This window comes from Lethenteron reissneri, chromosome 8 (genome assembly GCF_015708825.2).
Source record: "Lethenteron reissneri isolate LAM-NWPU_2019-01 chromosome 8, ASM1570882v1, whole genome shotgun sequence".
Classification (NCBI taxonomy): Eukaryota; Metazoa; Chordata; class Hyperoartia; order Petromyzontiformes; family Petromyzontidae; genus Lethenteron; species Lethenteron reissneri.
The window spans coordinates 12,227,894-12,251,980 of record NC_083786.1 but is presented as its reverse complement, the minus strand read 5'-3'; the positions used below and the strand labels follow the sequence as shown (position 1 = coordinate 12,251,980).

The following is a 24,087-nucleotide window of genomic DNA, read 5'->3' as shown; positions in this document are numbered from 1 at the left end:
TAGATTCTACACGCAGCCACGGTTATAACCCACACGAGAAAAATAACGTGTTACTTTTTGTTATTCATAGTATCTGCCCTGAAGACATCCACTTATTTCTGGCTGATGATGCACAAAACGCTTCAAATTGCTTCGTGTACACACGTGTTATGCTGCTATAGCTGTAGGAAAAGTTTTATAGCTTAAAAAAGTTTAACTTAAAAAAACTTACAGATTCCAGCAATACGGGCAAGGCAAACTCGTGCCATACTTTGTCTAAATTACTTTGTTGGAATGCTCCACTACTCGAACCGGTATTTATACAAATGTCAGGCAAGTGTGCATGACACAAGTTTATAAACGTGCTGAAAGAAGTACATTTTTAAACGGTGACTTATTTTATCCGTGGGATTTGGGATCAGATACGTTCAGACAAAGACGGCGGGGACACATAACTTTAAAAAGTGGCACAAACAAACGGGCGGAGGGTGCACGCGTGGAAGTGCGCCGAGTGACAGGAAGAGGAATACATAGATCATGCAGCACGCCCCAAACAAATGGGAGGCATCATCTTGACTAGCAAGGTAAAGGAAGTGGCCTTGGGCACGACACGTCACGGCTACAAGGGATGACCACCAATGGCCGAGGTCGGTCACGGAATGGCTCAAGAAGAACGACGGCCGCCGTAGAGATGGAGCTGACGAGCTCCGCTCATGTGCAGCGACGAGATGGATTGTGGTATCGCAGGCAACGTGAGGGATTGCTACGGTGTGGGGGAGGCCTTCATACAGCAGTGGATAGAACAATGCCGCTGCTGCTGCAGCTGATGAAAACAAGTAGTGCATTACAACTTCTCTTTGCCCAGAATCTGGAGCTGCACAGTGCCACTCAATAACGCAGGTTATTTAAATATGCAGATTTTGTAAAAAAGAAATGCAGGTTATGCAATGCTCGGTCCACAAATGCAACCATAACCAGCAGTAAATCGATCAAAACCACAGGGGAAAATTACACTCAACAAAATCAGTACTGTTCATAAGTAGCTGGGGGAATATTTTCCTTGCTGTGGGGTGAATAGGACTTCCAAATCCGTTTGGCGGTGCCACATATTACCACACATCCTTAGCCTTATCCAATAATAACGTGCAACATAATTAGGATTCACTTTTACTGAGCATGCCAATATTAAATACACTTGTGTGAATTACAGCGAAGACTCTTGCAGTGACGGATATATTTTGTTTGTAGGCCATTTCGAAGTGGTAGACCTCATGTGGCCATAGACCGTAGATTCCCCACCCCTGGCTTATAGCATTTACAGTACTTACATATGATAAGGCTACAACAAATTGAAGTCCATTTAACATCTTCTTTGGTGTTTATGCTGTTCACCAGTTCCAATCATTAATATTACATCCACATTTCCACCACTCTGTTTGCTCAGTCATATTTTGCTGAAATCCCACTGTCTTTCCCTCAAATTGCCCTTCCCTTGATTGAAAATACAGGGTGTATAAGATGTTCACACATAAAAGGCATCAAGTCTGCATTAACCATACATACTTGTGGCAAAACATGCAACAACAAATATGCTTGGATAATGTATGGATTGTCCTCGAACTAATTTTCCAACACCAGAGACAACCTCTTTTAGCATATTTATTTTCATGATTTACCAAAAGGACGTGTGGTTAACACAGACTCGACGCCTTGTAATAGTTGCCTGTTTGGTGTGTGAACATCTTAGCACCTCCTGTGTGTTGTTCATCACTTTGATACTGGCAAAAAAAGGTCACTCGCTCAGGATATGCCCAGTGAAGTGTTTACGAGGCATTTAAATGCCAACCAATTAACATTGCTTTTGAATCATGTTTATGCAGTTTTTTACATAGCTGAACATTCACCGCTCAAATCACCCGCAATGAACCCAATCTCATCAGATCTCAGAAGCTAAGCTGGGGTTGAGCCTTGTCACTACTGTACATGGATTCGAGACTACCCAGACATACTTTAACAGGTATTGTAGACATGAGCCAGTTTAACAGGTAGGCTTTCGCGACCAATATTATTCATAATCAACGTTTTTGGGTTTAGATCGCGTTATTTATAAATGTGTCGTAACCCTCCACCACCCGACACGGCCAATCAGTAAAAAAGTGTCACGTTGACAAAGGACAATTAGTTCACTGCTTTAGCCCACCGGTGTGTTGAAGCGTGAAACCACAACTCAAATTGTAAATTGTTGTGGTTTCACGCTTCAACACACCGGTGGGCTAAAGCAGTGAACTAATTGTCCTTTGTCAACGTGACACTTTTTTACTGATTGGCCGTGTCGGGTGGTGGAGGGTTACGACACATTTATAAATAACGCGATCTAAACCCAAAAACGTTGATTATGAGACATGAGCCAACCAGGAAATGGTAGTACAACAATATTTTAATCCATCTGTGCGGAGCTTTAAGTGTTATCCCCTTGTCTGCATTCATTTTCTCCGTGTACTCCAATTTCCTCTCGCGCGCCATGCACTCCTTAATGGAACTGGCCAAACATCCCAACGAAAGACGTTCCCGAAAATGAAACTGAAGACCCAGTGTGGCTCACTCGGACAAACAAGAGCATTATAAGTCACCCACCCAAGCCGAACATGCCGTCAGTTAATTTTTTCATCCACACACAAAAATCAAACAGACCCGACGCTGTTATCACAGAGATTTAAAAGGGTTACAATGCCGACAATAAACAAAACATCTCCGTGCTGGCAGGGCAGACTTGCAGGCATCACCCCGACCGCTCGCCAGACTCACGGGCTCCCAGGGTGGGTTGGCACGGCGTTCTGATGACTGTGCCGTCCTTCAGCACGGGCAACTAGGCTGCCTGCCACCGACCGCCTGCGGACATTAAATACTTTATTACGCTCTTTGTAAGAGCAGGTCATTGTGTGCGCCGCTGTTGTCATGGTCAAATGTACTCTGCCTGCAACAATGGCTATATCGCCCACTGCGCTCCAGCCGCTCTGTCGCCTTGCCACCTGGCCTGCCCTGCCAACTCTCGTTGCCCGTCCGTGAGAACTCTATTCATCCTACTCACCGCGGCGTGGGCTTTCGCGATCGTGCAGCGCGGCTCTCCCGTGTGTGTTGTCTGGCCGTACCGCGTGCTTGTTCGGAACGATGTCCGACGTTTCGCTTCACATGCTTGGGAGCTTTTTCAAGCGCTGTTATTTTACTAAGTTCCCGATGAAACTCCCGGTACGCGTTACAATAACACACCGCACAACCAAAAACACAGTAGAAGGCCATCCATTAAGACCTCATCTGACGAGAAAGGAACGTTTTGCAAGACCTCTACCCTAATTCACCATATCCTTGACAAATGGGTCTGCATCTCTCATCACTCGCATGTAGCCAACGAGCCAAACTTGAGTTTGATTGTTCATCAGAGTGCAATAGGTTTATCCAAACCTCACAGTTCACTATCCTACAGTGACAGTAACGGTTCAGGGGTACAGTCGCCGCAGTTCTAGTCCCTCGCAGGTATCAGAGTGCTGTTATTAGTGGGACAATGCAAACGTGCTTTCCAGTGATTCATAGCATTCCCTTACCATCAACCACGTGGTTAATCCCTGGCTGGATGAAGGCCTCCCCAAGCCGCGCCATCTCTCGTGATGACTCTGCGATGTAACAATCCACTCAGCACCACCTGTACATTAGCCAAATCCATCGCTCCGTATTCACGAACCATTGAAAAAAAGCTTCTTAGCTCAATGGGCCTCATTTAAAAGAAACTTAATTTAACAACTAATATTTATTATAGATTAAAAAACACACTTGCGACAAGTCCAAAGCCCTCAATTTCATGAACTGTGTGATTTCATTCGGGATAATGAAAAGAGCAAGTCTATGACTGCTTATGTTTTAAACAGAACCATGATAATGTCTTATGCATGATACAGATACTCCAGAACTGGACTTGATAACTGGATGTCAGAGCACAATTCTGATGTACTTACAAGCAATCCATTTAGGGGAGCATGACAAGTCATGCCATGTGATCAGCTGTTTGTATGCCAAGATGCGGATGATTGGCAACAGAGGCAGCCTTGCCCCGAAATTAACAAAGGTCACTCATTCGTCTTGAGAAAGAATTCCGTTACATTGATATCTAACCAGCTTGCCCTGTAGGTATATGGAGCGTATGGTCAGGACCAGGTTAAGTTTTTGCGGGGCCTGGGGCTCTTTGAGATTTGGGAGAGCATCTCTTCTTCCCCTATTCAACTCCATCCATTTTCTGTTTTAACATCACCCATGCCCATTACCAAACACTGCATTGTTATTCATCCTGGTCATTTCAGTTCTAGTTTGTGAATACGAAATAACTGGCAACACAATACACACAGTATATTGCTGTGGCTTTTATTGACCACAACACAATACACACAGTATATTACTGTGGCTTTACTGACAACAGCACAGTACGCTAAAGTATGTGTCATAATTCAACGGTACAGTATTGCATTTTAACCATTATAAAGTGTAGTATCTTTATTTGGGGGAGCAGGGGGGGGGCAGTCAGTCAACATCTGAGGCTCCAGACTGCAGGCCCCAAAGCCCCTGCGTTGATCCAGCCTCGTGTGTAAAAAAACCAGGGAGCCGATTGTTCTCTTGCCCTGTCCTACACAAGCTAAAATCCAAACCGCACCTAAATCGTGAACAATGGCTTCCTGTTTTTGCAGGTGATTCATAACTCACAGCTGGCAGATTCATTCACGGATAGATGCGTCGCTTTTCTGATTAAAAAAACACCCCCATTCCGACTGCTAGTAATCTATTGTGCCGTACTTTATATTTAAAAAAGAAAGCAATCTGTTTTTAACAGTAAATATCCACGGTTATGGCACGCGCTTTATTCAACGCCGTTTTAAAGGTTCTCTAAAGTGAAAGGAAAATATTTTCTCGGAAAATAATTTATAAGTCACTGTTCCGTATAAGTTAATGATACTGGCAGCTGTGACATCGTCTGCGCGTGTATTTTTCCTGCCACAGTTGGCAGCGGAGCGATCATGTGACCACTGTTAGTGGGAGCGGGCTCGGGGACATGTGGATTCACTTAGCAGCAGGAAATCGGGCGAGCACATCTGGTCTTCTGGCCTAGGTCGTCCGCATTTGGAATGATCGATATTTGATTGATTAAACCCGAGCCCCGTCTCGTCTGTTTGCCCCGTTGTTTGCATGTGAACACCAGGAGCAGACCTCGAGGCGGAAGGGGGCTGCTGCCCTGTCGTCGCGTCGTCCCACGTGAACACCGCCACTGTCGACGCGGTGCGCTTGTCAGAGTGCGGGCAAGGTAGGCGACATCAAGATGTGACGCGTGCAAGATGACAGCATTCTGACAAATGCATGTTGAGGACTTGGTGTGCCAGGCTGACCGTTTCATCTCATCCACACTGCGTTCAAACACCATGCGCACCGCTGGCCCCCACACTCTCTTTCTGCTTCTCCCCACGCATTGCTCCACTCTGGAAATCCCTCCCATCGCTTCTCGAAGTGGTCACAAGCTTGGCCAATGTGTATCGACTCGAATCGATTGCACCTTTATTTGTACTATTTGTTGCTGGCCACTTGGCGTTTTGGGGGCTTTGGGCCCGTGCCCAGCAACTGCTTTTAAACAACATCAACAATCCTCACGCAGTTGAATCGGTGCCAAATGCAAATGTCGTGCGGGGCTACGATGGGAATATAAAGGAGCTCACTGCAAATCAAACAGCAGGGCTCTCAGAAGTGCGCAATAATCACACCGCATTCTCCAGAGTTTACGACTCACTTCCCTCCCTCCCCCCTGTGTTTTATAAAGTTAAAGTTGAGGGTACATCCTATAATCCGGTAGTTATCTGTTTGTGTGACCAGATTTGTATAACTGTATTGTCGGGGGCCATAGGTCTGAGCTGTGTCTTACTTTTTGTAGCATCTTATTATCCAGACAATTGAGTAATCACCTTTGCCCCCGATCAATCAACTGCTGGATGAAGGCCTCCCCCACTGGTTTCGGTCACCGGAGTTTCTGTTTGACTCGGCTTCACATTCTTATCGAGGTTGTTAGGCGTTGTAGCACAATCAGAGTGCTAAATAAATAAAGTGACTTTTATTGTGCACGTGTTTATGCAATGTGCCATAAATTACATTTCTGCTATTATCTGGGGGAAAAGAACACGCACTGTTATTGCTTTTGCAAGCACAAGAGCATATTTTGCAAAAGTTTAACGCCAGCACATTGCTGTGGCATTCACACATACCGTGTCCAATTTGTAATGGAAATTTGAGCAAAAATATAGAAAATATCAATACCCACGTTAAAATAACGTATGTTTTACCATTGCATTAAGTGACCATCTTCATAAGGGAAATAGAAGAAACTGAACAAAATAGTTTTGACTTCTAATTTAAAAGAAAACATTCTCTGTCTTTTGTGTAAAATGTTGAATTGTACACACATATGCACGTAACTTAACTCATTGCTTTTTTATATTCTTGGTTCTTTCGGTAAAGTCATGTAGAAGGGAAATAATAAAATAATATAAATATAAAACAAGAAAAATTCTCACGACGTTTCTTTTGCTTTTTGCCCTAAGGGACACATTTGCTTCAGTGTCAAAAACACGAGTGTGCAATTATTTGACTCGTCAATTTTTTTTGTTTGCCCGCTCGTCCTTTCAGAGCAACACGTGAAGCTTGAGCCGCTTGTGAACACCAACGGGACGGACGTGGAGGAGGGCGGCGGAACAAATAGTGGCGACATCGAAGTGGCTGCCAATCCCGCGGGAGAACACCAACAAGACGCCCACTCCGACCCGGTGAACGGAACGGAGAATGAAAGCGACAGTCAAACCGACGAAGCGACCGATCGGCCCGATGTCGAGCCAAAGCAGCGCGGCGAGCTGGATTCCTCGAGCGCTTCTCAGGGCAACGAGGTTGGCTTCAAGAAAATATTTAAGTTCGGTGGCTTCAAGTTCACGATGAAGAAGGACAAGGCCGCTCAACCGGAGCCCGCCCATCTCCTGAAAGTGAGCAGAGGGGGGGAGGAGGGCGCCCCTTCTTCGGACGCGGCGCATCAAACGCCCCGGCCACACGAGCCGGACGAGCAGCCGGCGGGGGTGATGGAGCCCGCGCAGGCCGCTTACGCCGGCAGCGGCGGTGGGGCGCACGGGGCGGAGTGGAGCGGCGGTAGCGGCGGCGGCAGCAGCGGCGCCGGGGAGGAGGAGGACATCGTCGACCTGGAGATCGTCGACGAGGAGGAAGTCGCAGAAGCGATAGCGGCGGAAGCGGCCGCCTCGCTCGCCGCCAGCATCTGCAAGCCGCCCGCCGAGCCCCCGAAGGAAGAAGCTCCCGTGCCGCCTCTGAAGAAAATGTCGGGGCTGTTCGCGGGGCTGCGCAAGAAGGCGGGCGACAAGCAGAAGCGCGAAGAGGGCGCCGCCAGAGCGGCCGCCGGAGACGCGTCGCAGCGTCCCGATGACAGAAAAGCGGAGGTGGAAGGGAAGATGGCCGAACTGGCAAGAGCGTTGGAGGCGCATGCTGGTGGCGAAGAGCAGGCGCCCGACGACCAGCAGCCCTGCTCGTCCAAGTCGGAAGCCACGCCCGACGTCCTGGTGTCCACGGCCCACGTCCTCGAAGCGGCCACGTGCGAGGGAGCAGCGAGCGACCCGCCTGCAGGGCAGCAGCAGCAGGAGTTGGCGGCAGCGAATGGCGAGAGCGCTCTGGAAACGGCAAATAAGAGCAAAGCGACGAACGAAGCCGCTGCCGATGACGACCACGACGGGGATGCTACAGACACCTCTGCCAGGGCCAAGGCAAGGACTCATGAAGGACCTCTGAAGAAATTTTTCAAAGGCTCCGGATTGAAAAAGTTACCGAGCCTGAAGAGGAAGGTGCCCAAGGAAAGAGAAGAGAGTGAACACTTCACTGGCGACGAGGGTGAATCGGGAACGGACGGGAAACGAGCGCAAACTTCCATTTCCGTGGAAGACAATAATCCGGGGTCCCCGGCGCACGCAAAGGAAGCAGAAACTAAATCGGAGGATTCGCTGCATCCTGGCGCAGCGGCCGTCGTGGCAGAGGGCAGGAACGCCGGCGCTGTAAGAAAGCGAGAGGGCATCACGGTCTGGTCTTCTTTCAAGAAGCTCGTGACCCCTAAGAAGCGCGTGAAGAGAGCGGCCGAGAGCGACACGGACGACGACCCGGAGGACCGGGCGGACGAGCGCTCGAAGAGCGGCGCGCCGGCCGCCGAGGGCAAGTCGCAGGAGACGCACGGAGCAGCGGAGGAGGTGAAAGTGACCGTGGAGGTGCACGGCACCGCGGAGCCCGCCGCCGTCGTCGCCGTCGTCACGGCAACCGCAGCGGCAGACGTGGCGGCGGAGGACGCGTCATCGGAGGCCGCTTTGGAGCCGGCGGCCCTCGCCGTGGCGGCGAGTGACGAGGCGCGGGCGGACGAGGACGCCGCGGTCTGCGACACGGCACCGGCTGCGTCTGACGCGGAAGTCGCGGACGGTCCGGAGGTGGCGGCGGTGGAGGCGGCAACGGCGGCAGGAGAGGAAGAGCGGCGCGATGAGAGCGAGTCGGCTACCGGATCCCCCGAGGGGACCGAGACGACGGCCGGGAGCGGCGGAGGAGCGGAGGGCGCGGCGGCGGCGAAGCGGGGGGACGACGACGCGCGAGCTGGCGACTCGCCCAAGCGCGAGTCCGCCTGGGAGTCCTTCAAGCGGCTCGTGACGCCCAAGAAGAAGGCGAAGGCCAAAGGCGACAGTCAGGCGGCCGGCGGGGACGAGGAGGACGCCTTGCAGCGGGCAGCTGCGGAGTTGAAGCGGGACGTGGAGCGAGCCGCTCAATCGCAAACGGAATCCCCGAAGCGCGAGTGCGCGAAGGCGGAGAACCCTTCCGCCGCCGGATGGTCGATCAAGAAGCTCTTTCCGGGGATGAGGAGAAGAAAGACCGACGCCGACGCGGAGGGCGCCGAGGCGGAAGCGGCCGCCTCGCCGGCGAGCGGTCGCGTCAAGTGCGCCGAGGTCCACCAGGACACGCCGTCCGTCGTGCCGCTGTCCGAGTTCGAGTCGGGAGATCTGTCGGTTCAAGTGGAGCGTCCGACGGCCGTTGAGGAGGCCGAGCTGTCCGTCTCCCAAGAACCGCCTCCCGAAGCCGCTTCCGAGGTCGTGCTCGGCGTGCCCACGGAGGCGGCGGTGGCGGCGGTGGCGGCGGTGGCGGCGGTGGCGGCGGTGGCGGCGGTGGCGGCGGTGGCGGCGGGCGGTGATGGCATTTTGAACAAAGCTGGCGAGCCGTGCTACGATAGAGAGGAGGGCGGGAGCTCCGACACGGCGTCGCTGGTGAGTGCGAATGCAGCAGGACCAACAGATGGTGCTTCGCGTACGGATCAACCTGCGGGTGCGGCATCTGAAACATCAGTTACAACGAGCGACGATCGTTCACAACACGGCGGCGCGCTTGTGAAGGAAGGAGAGTCGAACGCCCTCCAAAACGTAACTGGTGGACAACAACTTGGCGCAGGTAAAACTCGTAGCGGATGCGCCCTCGGTCACAGCCACTCGGCTCCAAACGCCCGACAGTGAAGCCGCTCGTGAAGGTTTAAAAGAAATGTCCCCAAGCCTGATTTTGACCGAAAGTGCACCAGAGAAACCGAATCCGTCGCCGGAGGAGCGTGACGAAGAGAACGCCGATAAGGACTGTGCGCCGGTGGTTTGTGTGGTCGCCGGTGCCGAGAGTGAGCCGTGCACCGCCGTGCCGGAGGCCGCTCGCGCGGTGGACGGTGGGATAGACGGCGCATCCGGTGGTTTTAGCAGCACAGCTCGCTTACCAGACCTTGTGACCGACGCTTCAGCAGCTAAAGAGGGGAGCAGAGCTCAGGATCTCCCCGGTGACATTCTGGCCACAGACATTGGCTGCAGTTTGAATGGAAAGCAACAACGTCTGCAATCGGAGTGCCAGGAGGTTCAACTCAAGCAGACCACCGTCCAGTCGGCCGCCAACGTCGCCCAACAAACGATCGAGCAGAACGCAACTGGGGAAACGCGTTCGAGTTGGGCGGCCGAAGAAATGGCCGAAGAAATTCCCGTGCAGTCCGTGAAGGATGCCATGGAGGCTTACAAAATCCCCTTGGAGACCATGGTCATGCAAGCTCCGCACGGCCAGGATCTGGAGGTGATCATGGAGGAAGACGCCGAGAGTCCGCCCATCTCCGGCGCAGCCGCTGCGCCTGACGGCGCGCGGCCGACGCCCGCGGCGGCCAAGGTGAACGCCGAGGAGCGCGAGTGGCCGACGGCAGCGGCGGCAAACTCGGAGGCGGCGCTTGAGGAAGAAACTGTGGAGGAAAGTGACTACGGGAAAGGGCTGCCTGTTAATCACGACGCCCACAACAACAGCAACAATCATCATCATCGTGACGATGTCAACAGCCAAGCGCCTCTTGATTGTGCCTCTGTGGAAGGCGGCAAGGCATCTGAAATAACCAGCAAGGCAATTCCAAACAGCGCTGGCAGCGTCGAAACACTGTCACAGCAGAAACGTGCAGATGGGCCTATGAGCGAGAACAATGGACCCGAGGATTTGTCCTCGGCAGTACAAATGGATAAAGCGCAGCAGCTTTTGGAGAATAGCCTGGGCAACAGTAACTCAAAGGATTCCGCGGCGCAAGCGGAAACGGCCGCGGATCACACGCAAGAGACGCCGCCGCCGCCGCTCTCCGAAGGGGGTCTGCTCATGGCTGCCGCACAGTCCTCTGTGAGCTAGAGCCCTCCAGGGCCGCCTGTCCGTTGCTTACCGGGTAAGGCTACGATGAGCGGCGTTCTCTTGCACAAAAAACAACTCGAGTACGAAACTCCGTTCGGCTTCCTAGTTTAAGCGGTGTCTGTTAAGGGAGATGTTCACCCATCACATTTTATGCAACTGGACACCCGGGCCTGTGATCGTTTTTTTTGTCTATTCTGTTCCATCCCTTGGCTGCTGTATGACCACCCATGCCGAAAGCCAAACAAACTACATTGTTATTCAGCTTGGTTCTTTGAGTTTTTAAATCTGAATTGTGAATTGTAAAGGTGAATCAAAATGTGAAATGAAAAAAACACTTATTTTTACTCATACTCTTAGTTTTCGTTAAAGTCAAGTAGGTGAAAAATAATAAAATAAAATAATAATAAATGAAAATAAATCAATTAAATCACTTTTATTTTGGCACGTAATTGGGAGAAGTACGCATTTGCAGTGCTATGGCTTTAATTACCAAAATGACATTGGGATTTATGATCGTGCTACAGTATTGCATTTTAACCATGATAGAGCAGTAGATATATTTTCTTGGAGAGGGCCCACAAAATCGGAGCCCGCTGGCTGTAGCCCCTAGAGCCCCTGAGTTAATTTGACCCAGACGATGACCACGTGAATATGATTTGTCCTGAAATTCCACCGTGCCAAGAAACAGTTTAGCGTATTTGTTTAATTCATTATATTGCACATATCAAACTATGGAACAAAAACATGTTGTTATTTTTTCAAATATACGAACAAGGTAACAAAGGTCAGATTTTATATATATAAAATTAAAAACCAATTGCAGGATCTGCATTTTGGTGTTTACACGTGCATTTACCAATATATATGTTTGTATGTATAGAAAAATGTTTCCCATGAGAACTCGGAGGGGAAAAGGTCACATTTTTAATTTGCCACGGCATCTGGTTACCCCTGATCAGCTTCAGCTCCCGCAGGTGAAGATGACATTCCTGCCTCTGTGCGTGTGTGTGCGCGCGTGGTGTTTTTCTCTCCTGCCTCACCAACTGCAGTCGTATAGCAAGGCTGCCATTATAAATCTTGGTAAACTTTGTCTTGTCAGACTTCAGCTGCTAAATGCATATAAAGTGAGCACATCAGCCCCTTTTAAGTGTCTTTTGTTATTTTATATTTCGCGTGGATTGTGCAAATGTCAACGTTTTTTTAACGCCTCTTACTGAAGTTTTTTTTCTCGAGTTTCCTGGAATTTTACATTTTTGCTCCCTGGTATTCTCACCCAAATTCCCTCTTTAAAAAAATCTCATCGCTTGTGGCAACTGTGTCAATACGCATTTTTAGCTAACAGAAACCCTGTATTTTGGGAACTGTGCCAATTTTAAATTAGTGCCAAATTCTGCATTTACGAGCAGTCTTTAGTCTCTGGAGGAAGGTTGTCTGCATCCATCCCCCACATTTCTTAAAATTCTGAATGTAATTTGGCACACAACATTACCATGGTCAATATCTCACCACTCGTGGGACATTTAAACAGTATAGAAGAGCATAAAACCATCGAAAAATCCGACAACATACGCACATGCTTCAGTTCATTGCCACATCTTTTTGGAGGCTTATGTTCCTTACCAGATGACCTCCATACTTTGTAACGGACCTTGGTCGTCATGGTTACATTTTCCCTTTCCTAGAAACATTTTTATAAAAACCCATAAATAAACGATCTGGTTAGAGTGGGTGTGGTAGGAAAATGATTCAACCAATGTTTTTCGGCAAATAAAATGACACCTTATAGGGTACAACATACATGTTGTGGTTATACTATACACCTCTCCGATATGCTTCCGGGTTGTACTGCATTGCTGCTCGGCACGATGTCCGACGTTTCACTCCATGTGACGGGAGCCCAGTCCAGTTCCCGAAGAAGCTCCCATCACGTGGAGACGTCACGCCGAACATCACGCGCATAGGGGGAGCGATAACATTACATCAACGATTGTTGGGATGTATATGAAGGGCCCAGGACTTTTAGAAATGTTCAGGTGTTATATTTTATCAAGCTTGTAAAGGGGGAACGTCTTTCACAATTATGAAGTTAATATGTTCAGAATCAACTCGAGGAATCCTATGAGCTGTAAAGCTCTTTTTGTACAGATGTTCAGTAGGGGCGGGTAAGCACGTTACAACAACAAACAGTACAAACACACGATAGTGCCAAGTACAAGAAAGGTAAACAAATCACTCAAACAAAAATACAAAACAACTAAACCATCCCCATCCTACCAGGCAAAGCCCACTGAGGTATTCACTTATTTTTCAGAAGCGACCTGGCCACAGATGATAGCTCAACGAAGTGGCCCATCATTTGGACATTTATAGCACCAAAATAATCCCAATAATCTCAATGCACTTCAGGCAACCTTTTGTGCACTGATCGTTGCTGTAATCATGCGCCATCACTGCCACCGTGTGGTGTTACTGACCCCACATTTGTACTAAACGTACCAACATCGTTGTTGCCTTTCTCTTGGCGCCTTGGGGAAAAATGAACACGAGGAGTGTAACCTTGATTTGAAGCTTTTGTGACTGCAGGAATCCATACTCTTTGGTTCTTTCGGTAAAGTCACGTAGGTAGAACATTAATAGATCACGACGGTTCGATCGCAACACAAGCAATCGTCGTCAGGTGAGACCAACACAGCAGGAGAACTGCCGTTAATTGTCTATGGACCTGACTTTACCGAATAAACCAAAGAGTTCGAGGCGTGTAACAAATCTCGTCGCCTCTTCTCGTCATTAGTGGACTTGTAGCGGCCTCTAGTGGCCACCATAATACAACAAATACATAAAACACATTATTTGGCGATGCTGGTGGCAACAATCAACCACACTTGAAATAAAAAAATAAATGTTTTATATATTTTATATTTTAAGGCAGTGTTGTTGACGAGTGAGTTTAGAAAACAACTCTATATGGATAAAATAATAAATTCCAGTCATTCTCAACCTCCATACCATGTCGGCCATGGGGGTTTTTGACCATACTTCACCACCCTGGTCACGGAAAGTTGATGGAGGGCAGTGTAGGACAGGTTCTGATATCGATGTCAGCCGTGGCCAAAAATCAAACTCGACGCTAACCACTGCGCCACCCACAATACGAATCAAACAACAGAACTGATTTCAAACGACGTTTGATGCATGCAGCCTGCTACAGAAGAATCGATATGAATGTACACATTACGCCCCCAGTAAAACATTTAACTTGTCCTTCTACCACGCACAGTGTGAAACATTCACGACAGTGGAAACATTGTACAATTACTGTCTTCAGTAACTGTAGGCAGAGTAGGCCAAATACCCTCGAGAAGGCATCTCTAGGGCCTCTGCTAGTGAAAGGCCCTCCCACCAGCAGTGGAGCCAGCAAGCAATTTCAGGGCTGCACCTTTAGCTTGAAAAAAAAGATCAGGCTGTGTGTGAGATGACTGCTGAGAAGGTTTGTTTTTTCCTTTGTTTCAGGACACGTGGCATCACGAGTGAAGCCCTCAACCTGAATTGCTGCTTGGACCAGTCCCAGCGAACCCAGCTCCCTCTGTCGAGGAGCAGCAACACGTGTGAGCTGCTGTACAGTATTTTGTATTCCAAGGGGCTAGGGGTGGAGAGGAAGGACCATCCTGGTTTTTTGTTTTTGTGGTTGTTGTAGCTTACTGGGAGACTTACCCTGGAAAATGTGGGGAGACGCACTCCCTCACACGCCGGCGACACTTCGCACATGTGGACTTCGTTTTCACATGCAGTACATCCTCGTTCGTGCCGTGGTGTGGAACAGTTGTATCATTCTAACAGTAGACGTAGTAAACGCAAAACAGCTTACAAGTTTATATACACACACACACCTACCTATGGCTGTTAATAACATGAGTGGAAGAGTTGAAGAGAGAGAGAGAGAGGGAATAAAGAAAGTGTATACGCTATAACGGTAATCACAGTAATCAGTTGGTGGCTGGTTAGTCGCAGCTGGTTTGGGCCAGGTCCTACTCGTGAAATTATTTTTTTAATAAAACGTTAACACTACTTACCTGCTAATTATAAAGATTATAAACTGAATGTACCTCGCTCACTCCTCCCAATCCGCCTCCCCCCCCCACCGCTGTTGGCGTAGATAACTAATCGAGTCGGTGATGTTCCTGCTCAAAAGAGCATTGAGGCGGAGTGGTCACCCGCTGTTTGCAGCCCTGAGCCAGCGATGGAAATTCCACATTCCTATAGTGGGGGCGAGTATTTCATAGGACCACCACTGTCGACTTTCCCACAAAGTGGTACCTATTTGATTGACCACGGGGGGATGATGGGCAGAGTTCAACCCCCAATTAGCATTTTTATTTCAAACCTTTCAAACCTGAGCCTCTTGCTCCCGGCGCAATATATTCTTAGCAGCTGGCCGCCACTGATGGTAAGACATGTTGTGAACGTGTTCACTGATGAGAGGCAGATGTGCAGGTTTTTGGAAATATCGTGTTTGCTGTGTGATTCACTGCAAGCAGCTAAGTTTGCGGAATGCAACGCTTTCAAAGTTATTCCTCCTCGTCCTGCTTTTAATGACTTTTTATTTTACATTTGCTTTTTTTAAAAATAGTCACATTAAAAAAATTCCACAGCGAGGCCATCCCTCACGATGTGCAGAGGCTCAAGGCCATGATACTAAACTGGTGACATTGTAAGGCAATTCCCACGGCTAACTGTCACTGGCGATGCGTTTACTGTGAGCAGCTGTGGTGGCATGGCATGGCAATAGACTTGGTATGGCAATGGAGACTTGGTATGGCAATGGGGTCTCGGAATGGCAATGTACTTAGTGAGGCAATGGGGTCTTGGTATGACAATGGTATGGAATGATGGAATCATGTCTGGACAATGAAAAACCTGTTTAAAAGTGCGTTTGATGAACGATGATTGGTCTACATGGCACACAGCTTGAGGTAGCCATGTGACCTTATCTGTGCAGTGATTATTCCGCAGAGCACGCAACCTCGGGTCGTCGTGTGACCTCTGTGATCTGATTGAAAGTCACAATTCAAGTTGCCCATTTTGCGAGCAGTTATCGCACATTTGTCCAGATTCGGCCAAATTAAACATGTTACAATAAACAATGGCGTGGCAACCGTTACCAGCAAACAATTACAATACAACTCAATAGTGAATCAATTATCTTATTGGTTGTCCACCGGTGGTCTATCGTGGTTCGAGTTTGGGATCGTACAAACTCCACGTGGGTTTTGTTAAATTGCAGGCGAAATGTGCAGGTGGTTAGCAGATTAATTCGAATGTTGGGGCTGTTGCCAGACGAGTTCTCCTGGGACACCGCGTGGGTTTCAAGCTCTGGACTCGCCAAGGCAGAGAGACGTGTTGAACTCCCAAACACTCGAGCCAAGAGCCACAATCACTGTGTCCATCAGGCTATCTGGCGGTTGCCATGGTGAGGAGCACAGGTGGTGCATCTGCCCGTCATCTCAATCAGTCACCCCATAATACCTGGGTCTGTCCCATAACCTGCCAGCAAAACTTTGACACCTCAAAGTGCACCTAGCCTGGCACAAGCACTGTGGTGGTATCACTGTCCTTTAAGGTAACATGGCAGCTGTTGCTCGAGCGGTTATGGGTTGCTTGATGTATTTTCCCTACATAGGCTCATGGAGCAGTTTCTAGAAATGCAATTGAGTGAGCTGACATTCTCTAATTACAGTTATCGAATGACTAGCTTGAGCAAAGAGACTATATCTGAAGATTCGGCTATATTCACACGCAGCAGAAGATGTGTGTATTTCACCAGATGAGACTGATGAGACCTCGTTCAGAGCTCTGTTTAAGTGTCTGTACACTTCATGAGAGAATAGCGACGCTCCGATGTGATAGAGACAACAGTAAGTTGTCTGTGAACATCTCACTCCACTGCACATCGCTCCCATTCTTCCAGCATGCTTAAATAGCCCCCAATTACAGTGGAACTTCACTCAAACCAGGTGAATATAATCAAAGACTTACCTAATTTACATGTTTTAAATGAACACGTGACTACATTTTATTTTATAAACTGTGTAATGGAAAGTATAAGCCATGTAGATTGATTCAAATTGATATGTACAGGATGCTATAATTGAAATAGATATAGGTTCAAGGTATAAACATTATAAGAGAGTTATTATATAACTGTGTGTGAAATAGCCTATGACCCTGTGGTGATGCAGAGATGTTATGTGACCCTAATGCGAAGTTTTATTTGCAAAATCCTTCATTTATGAAATGCTCATAGAGCTATTGCATATGAATTAATTGACTCATTAGATTCAAGCCCTTTCTCAACCCCACTACTGCATGAAAGCCTCCTCCTCACCCTGCAGCTTGTGGGAGTTGTTTGACCATACTTCACCACGCTGGTCAGTGCAGATTGGTGAAACTCGCAGGGAGGTCACCCAGGACCAGTTGTGTGGTTGTTAGTCGTGACCGGGAGTCGAACTCAGGTCACCAGGTTCATTACACAGGGAACGAACCACTGTGCCACTGCTCCCCGAGTTCTTACACAGTCAGTTTCCTTTCGTTTTTGCTGTCGTTACAAACAATATTAGCACGACGGTTGAAAAAGAATGTGTCTTAAGTCACAGAGTATTCAATTAAATATCACAACTCTGGAAATTGACTTTTCAAAAAGAACCAATGTAGAAATGTGTTTGAATGTAGCAGTCTCTCGTGGCTGGAGGGGTCACACGATCTCATTACACAACTAATATGAATAGAAAAACATTGATAAACAAGTGATTTGATACCTGTATTGTGAGATATTGATAAATACGTGCTTTGATGTCTGTATTGTGAGATATAAGGTTCAATATAAAAATTATCAATTGATGCATTGTGACATCCCCGAATAAATAGAATAAACGTTACTGGCTTTAGTGGTATTAGTGGTATTTTACATCGAAACTTGCTGTTTTAGAGTATCTGAGTTGGAATTTATCTCATTTAATGTTTTTAAAATGTATAACTGAAGTTCCACTTTAAAGTTAGATGAAGCTTTTTGTTGAACGGTAATTTCCTTTACGTAAGAGAACCCAATATGCTTCACTCTGTCCCCTTACTGCCATGCCTCTGTTTAAGTACTGTAAATATGCAATCGTGTTACAAATATGTATACCTATTTAAACATTTAACAATAATATACTGATGCTGTGATTTTCATACGACCGTATATTTCAATGTGTTGCATGAAAGCGAGGCGCTGTTTGCGTGTTTGTATATGACATGCAAACGCATTGCAAACTTCCACTTTGCTAAGTGTCGGGAGAGAATGCAAAAAAGCTCCGCTTCCAAATTATAACAATACGCTCCGTTTTGAATGTTCCCCGTGTGAAACTAAATATCATGTTCATGAACTTGTTTCAGTGGCATTTAAAAAAGAAAGATGATTCCACACAGTAAGGATGTTTGTCATGGTGTGATGGTCGGCATGCTGGACCGACAACCCGGGGTTCGTCGGTTTGATGTCCCAGGGGTGGAAACATGGCGCAAGCTTCTGCGATCCAGCCCCGCGACTCTGTCCGGCAGGCAGTGTCGATGGGGACGCCGCAGTTTGCCCATCAGCAGGTGGCGTGTGGTGGGGTAAAGTGTGGGTACTCACACATCCTCTTAAGACGTTTGGTCAGCGTGGAGGAGGCCAGATGGCCTCCAGTGTGGCTCTGTCTCGACAGGCTCCTCTGGTGGAGGCCGTTGTGACAGCAAGTGGGGTAAGCAAGACGTTTGCTGGGTTCCACATTCGCCTTCCACCTGTCCAGTGAGCAAACGTTAAAGATTGACAGAATGGGAGTTATTGTTAATCCGCATCTAATTCCTGGTTGAAATTGTGAAGATTTATGGTAATAATACAGAATATGGGCCTGACACTGGGTCAGGTAGAATACGTTGTGTTCATTAAACAAAAAATGCTACTTGGATGCAATATAATACAAGTTTCACAAAGCCTATAATTTACAAAGTAATTCCGTCAATGCTGTTAAATATGCTATAGAAAAACAAATCAACAACCCTGAATGTGTCCAAGTAAAAGCTGACCTGATCAACATGCAGTGTATTAAAGAACTGAAACTTCTTCACAAAGTTTGAGATAAATGTATTGCAACGTATAAATGTTAAGTGAACTATCTTAACAAATACTTGTTCGCGTGAAGCATTCTCGTCATCAACCCCCCTTGATGAGTGAGGCTCGTCGCAAACTCGGCTGTTATGCCGTGACCTTTATATCAGCACGACAAGGAGGAGATGTCTCGTTCATGAGGGTCGATCGGCTTTGATCTCGTGGGCTACAGCGACTTACTGTCCAATTGTGGCCAATGAAAAATCTGCGAGTGGCTCCCGTGTCTGGCACAGCAAGTCAATCGCTCTTGCAAACCAGTCATTGTATTACCCAGCATGCTTCACAGCAGTCTGATAAGTTGCCATGCAGTGGTTTGCGGTCGGGGTTTTGTGCTTTTGCCAGGAACCCTGTCGATTGGTAGGAGTGCTCTCACCAATAACAACATCTGGTAAAGCAGCGGCATTTTTGTTGGCAGTATGTGTTAGACCCAGAAGGTGAAAACTGGTCTAGAGTGTTACATGCTTAAATAACTGCTGCTGGTGATGAAGTTCTAGAAGGCAAATAAAACATAAAACAAACTATTTCATGTAATTCCCTGGATTTTTCCACAACAGTAAGTCATTAAAATAATGTCCATAAAAGCGCTTTGCATCAGATGTATGAGTAATAAAGGTTAAACAACAGCACTCTATGCTTAAGACATACTAACCAGTCATTTATCCTGTTTTAGTGGGAACTCCATTTGAGTTAAATGTATGAAGTAAGTGTTAAGTGCATTTTCTCTGCGAGAGTAATCGCAGCACGTCACATATTCGACTGGCTGGGGCCTGAGGTCCAGGCGGATCTGTGTGAAGGGGTCGGATGTGTGAATCTGTAGAAAATGACCGTCACGCACAGACACTGCACTGGGTGTGGGCGGCTCTGACTGGTGTGTGATGCATCATCAAGACCCGACTCTGCTCCCAACGCATTGTAAACGATTCCACGCGTGAGAAAGGCTGAATGTGCCATGCGTGTAGCGGTGCATGGCGAGCAGCCCTGATGAGCCACAGGATTTAGAAGTTGTACCATTTCCAAATGCAAGTAGCGTAGATTAGCATTTAAGCTTTGAACTTAGCTCTACCACGGCAGTGTCATTAAAACGCATGCTGTGATATATCTTGCCCATCTACAAAACTAACTGCATTAACTGAAGGGAGATAAACAGATGGATGCTTACTCTTTGCCATAAGGCTCATTTAATTTGCCGGCTGTGCAAGTTGCGCGCACTGTGTTTTTGTAACATTTGCAATGTGAAATTTATTTCAAAAATTAAAATGTTAGACATATGTTGCGTTTCGCAATCATTTTGTGGATTTTTGTTTGTTGTGGAAATATTCATCGCGCAAGACATGTTTACTGGAAATTGTCAGAGTATAAGTACGACGTGGATGGGGAAACCGATCGTAACTGTTCACGTGGTCTTCCCAGTCGCGTGGCAAAAGACGCCAAATGTCATCGCTCTGGTGACCCGACGTCAAAAAGAGCAACAGCAACGATGCAAACCACGACTCTGGGAGCACGTTCCTTCGGAGTGGGCAGGTAGGAACTTGGTTGGACAGCGCATTCGTGCGATCCGTGTTGGATACCGTAGTCGTGTTGGAGGTTGAAGTATGCACGACAGACAGATAATCCCTGGTGGGCAGTGTGGAACCTGTTGTTCCTACCTGTATAAACCAACCTTCCATGGCTGCGAAGCGTGCAGCTTCACGTGGAAAGGTTATCGAGTGTCGAATGCGACTGAGTGCTTTAACCATATCCAGAGGCATCTGAAGGCATTATTTAAAATAATCAGCACTGGACCACCGCATTATCTTAGCATTCTTGGCAGAGTCCTTCCTTGTGGGGCCATGGTGAAAGATCACAAAGATGCGAGTGTGGGCAAGTGGGTTGAATGCCAGTGGAACGGGTGATGCTGTAAGGCAATGTCAGGATCACCTATTGGCAGAATAAAAAAACTAACACTGAATCAATGGCCTCAAAGAGAAACATAAGAGATGACATGTTGGCCAATGGTCTTTCTCCATAGCACATAAGCCAGGGGGATGAAGTGGATAATAATTGGAGGCTGCATTCTACAGGTTTTAAATTGGCATTTGAAGGTACCTCTGTGTATAAGCTGCACTTTGTGCCGTACTTAGCAACCATGATAGTCGGAGGTGCAGGGGAAGAACAAACTAAAGACAAAAAGGAGTTCTAAAGAAGTGAGTTTGTCTATCTGGAATTAAAAGTGCATAATAGCTCCAGTGGCTTCCTAATATCAGAAGGAAGAGCGTTCCAGACGGCCGCAGAAGCGCATCTTAAAGTGCACGACGCAGTTACCGTGTGTTGGATAGTTACCCAAAATGAGTGAAATATACACTCTTCAATAATCAAGAAGTGTTTCTAAATAAACAAATTTACACTAAAAGTAAAGTTATAATAGAGATGAAATCACAGTCTGTAATGAGTATCATCTGTACATCAAGTAATTATCCTTTATATTTGTCGTGATGAAGCGTCACTCAGTTAGAAGTAGATTGTTTGGGAGAATCTGGCACGAGTCAATCCGTAACACTTTAAATTGAATAAAAAACAGCATTCAACGTGGTCACGTGACATTGGACTCGTAATGAAGATGCCAACCGCTGCCTTGTGTTGTTCTGACACAAGGCCTTGTAACAACAACCGCCATTCGCCACTAAGTGGCGGTGACGTCACCACGACGCTTGTGCCAGGCCATGTGCACCTTGAGGCCACGTGAAGTGTCGAACGCCCGCTGGCAGGAGGTCACTGGGGCAGACCCAGGTACCACGGGGCGACTGACTAACGCCCCCTGCTGCACCAACACAGTACTGTAAAACAACGACCTGTGGCCATATACATCATGGGACCCTTTGTAGCACTCACACACAACTATGTGATTGTGTATCGCCCAACATAACGTACATTCAGAGCCCTAATGAACAAAGCAAATCGCGGTAGGTTGGACCAGCTGTTTTATGGCAGTGTATTCAAGCGTTAAAATGTCTCAAATACTGGCCATCCATTTAGAGATACCACACTAAAATGATAGGAAGAAATTATAATCGCGACATTTAATGTTAAATCCTCGACGTGTCTCCAACGAATCTCGATACTCTTGTACACTTCTTACAACCGTTTAACACGACGATACGGAGCCATCTATTTTCACAAGACAGCATTCAGTCACCCGTGAATAAAAGTTCAGAGGGGCATATCCTGGTGAAAGCGCTCGCTTTGCTCCTCCGGGTACGCTTCCATGTTCTCCTTTAATTTATCCAGATGAGCATCAAGGAGATGGACTTTGAGGGACATCCTACAGCCCATTGTGCCGTAGTTCTTCACCAGAGTCTCAACCAGCTCCGCATAGTTTTCGACCTTGTGATTGCCCAGGAAGCCACGAAACACTTCGACAAAGCTGTTCCAAGGCCACTTTCTCCTTACTAGTGAGCTTCTTGGGGAATTCATTGCACTCCAGGATCTTCTTTATCTGTGGTCCGACGAAGACGCCGGCTTTGACCTTTGCCTCCGACAGCTTTGGGAAGAAGTCTTGAAGGTACTTGTAGGCTGCCGACTCCTTATCTACAGCTCTGACAAATTGTTTCATAAGGCCCAATTTGATGTGCAGTGGTGGCATCAGCACCGTCCGGGGGTCCACCAGTGGCTCCCACTTGACGTTGTTCCTCCCCACAGAGAACTCGGTCCGCTGTGGCCAGTTTCGCCTGTGGTAGTGCGCCTTGATGTCTAAATCTTTTGTAGTAATTTTTGTATTACTTTAGTATAAATACATGTTAATTTTATTCATGTTGTTTGTTTATTTTATGTGAACGAAAAGACACAAATTCGCCCGATTTTTATCGAAAATAGGTGAATTTCAAAATATCACTGTCCCGGTCACAAAAGCAAAGTTTGTGGGGAATAAAAGCCATTTTCTGTACTTTTCAGCCATAAGCAATTAGGAAACAACACTTATACCCATGAACAAAAAAGTACACATTTGTGACACAGTGTGATAAACGACTACACAACCCGCTGCACGTGGCGGCGCTACTTTACAAACGTTGCGTCCGCACGCGCCGCGCTGCCTCGACATGCAGCCGCCTGGGTTCACCCTCTCAGCCGCACGCTCCACACGCGCAATCTCTGCCAAGGCCTTGCCATTTACTTGAAAGGTGGTCAAGGCCTGCAACTGCTTCTTCTTCGCCGCCACTGCTGCTGGCAGGCGGGCCTCCACGACAATGAGCTGTAGAGAGGACTCCGCGAGGAGGGTATTCGGCCTACTCTTCCACGCTGCCCCAGACGTCTTGGAAGAGATGGGAGTACCCACACTTCACCCCACCACACGTGACCTGAACGGGTGACCGACTTTAGTGCACCCATTTTTTGCAATGCTGAGTGGAGAGAGGCGGAGGATTGGTGAAGTTGCCCATTGCTGCCACTGGCGTGCCGGAAGACTGAGTGGGTGCCCTCTGCATTGCGAGTTCCGTGTGCCACCAACCACGACACCACCACGGTCTTAGAATTTATGTTTGCGTTGATCGATCGACCGTCATTTTTTTCTTGCACATTTAGTATTTTTTACCACCACAAAACAACACGTCACGTTAAATTGTAATTACGTGACCTTCAAATAATAGCAAGTGTGGCACGCACGTGCGTCAGCAAGCACAACACGTGCGCTACGTGTGTTATAATGCACACATCAAGAACACGCGTGAGAAAATTAAAACACATCCAAGCAATCTCTTAGCCATTTTGACATTTGTCCGTACCCATCCAGAGACTGCGGTAAATACAAAGGTGTAGTTCGACGTAGGTGCCGTATTCACACAATGCGTCTCCCACTGCCGTGTCAACTGCTTCGCATTCACAGCTGTGCCAGGGTGGAGCTCTGCTCACACGACTATCCCATCTGATGCCGTCGAACCTGAGAAGTGAGCACTTGAGTTACCTTTAGCAGACACTCAATTTAACAATTCCAAAAAGGCAACATTCCTTTACGAGACTTATTAAAACACCGTTTATGAAGAACACTTTGATATGCCAATGCTACCACCCGTGGCATTAAACAATTACAATATAAATGCTTGTTAAATTACAAAGCTGTGATAAAGCAGCACCCGAAGAAGCATTATTAATATTATAAATGTAGGAACACCACAATC

At 47.5% G+C, this 24,087-nt stretch overlaps 1 protein-coding gene across 1 annotated transcript in view; it reads left to right on the top strand.

The window, feature by feature from the left end:
- LOC133361404 (A-kinase anchor protein 12-like) overlaps nucleotides 1-20,208 on the top strand; it is a 37,614-nt gene extending 17,406 nt beyond the window's left edge. The window contains 4 exon segments of the mRNA XM_061580335.1: nucleotides 5,219-5,320; nucleotides 6,688-9,503; nucleotides 9,505-10,798; nucleotides 14,275-20,208. Coding sequence (XP_061436319.1) covers nucleotides 5,219-5,320; nucleotides 6,688-9,503; nucleotides 9,505-10,764 — 4,178 coding nt within the window. The 3' untranslated portion in view covers nucleotides 10,765-10,798; nucleotides 14,275-20,208.
- The last annotated feature ends 3,879 nt before the right edge of the window (nucleotides 20,209-24,087 follow it).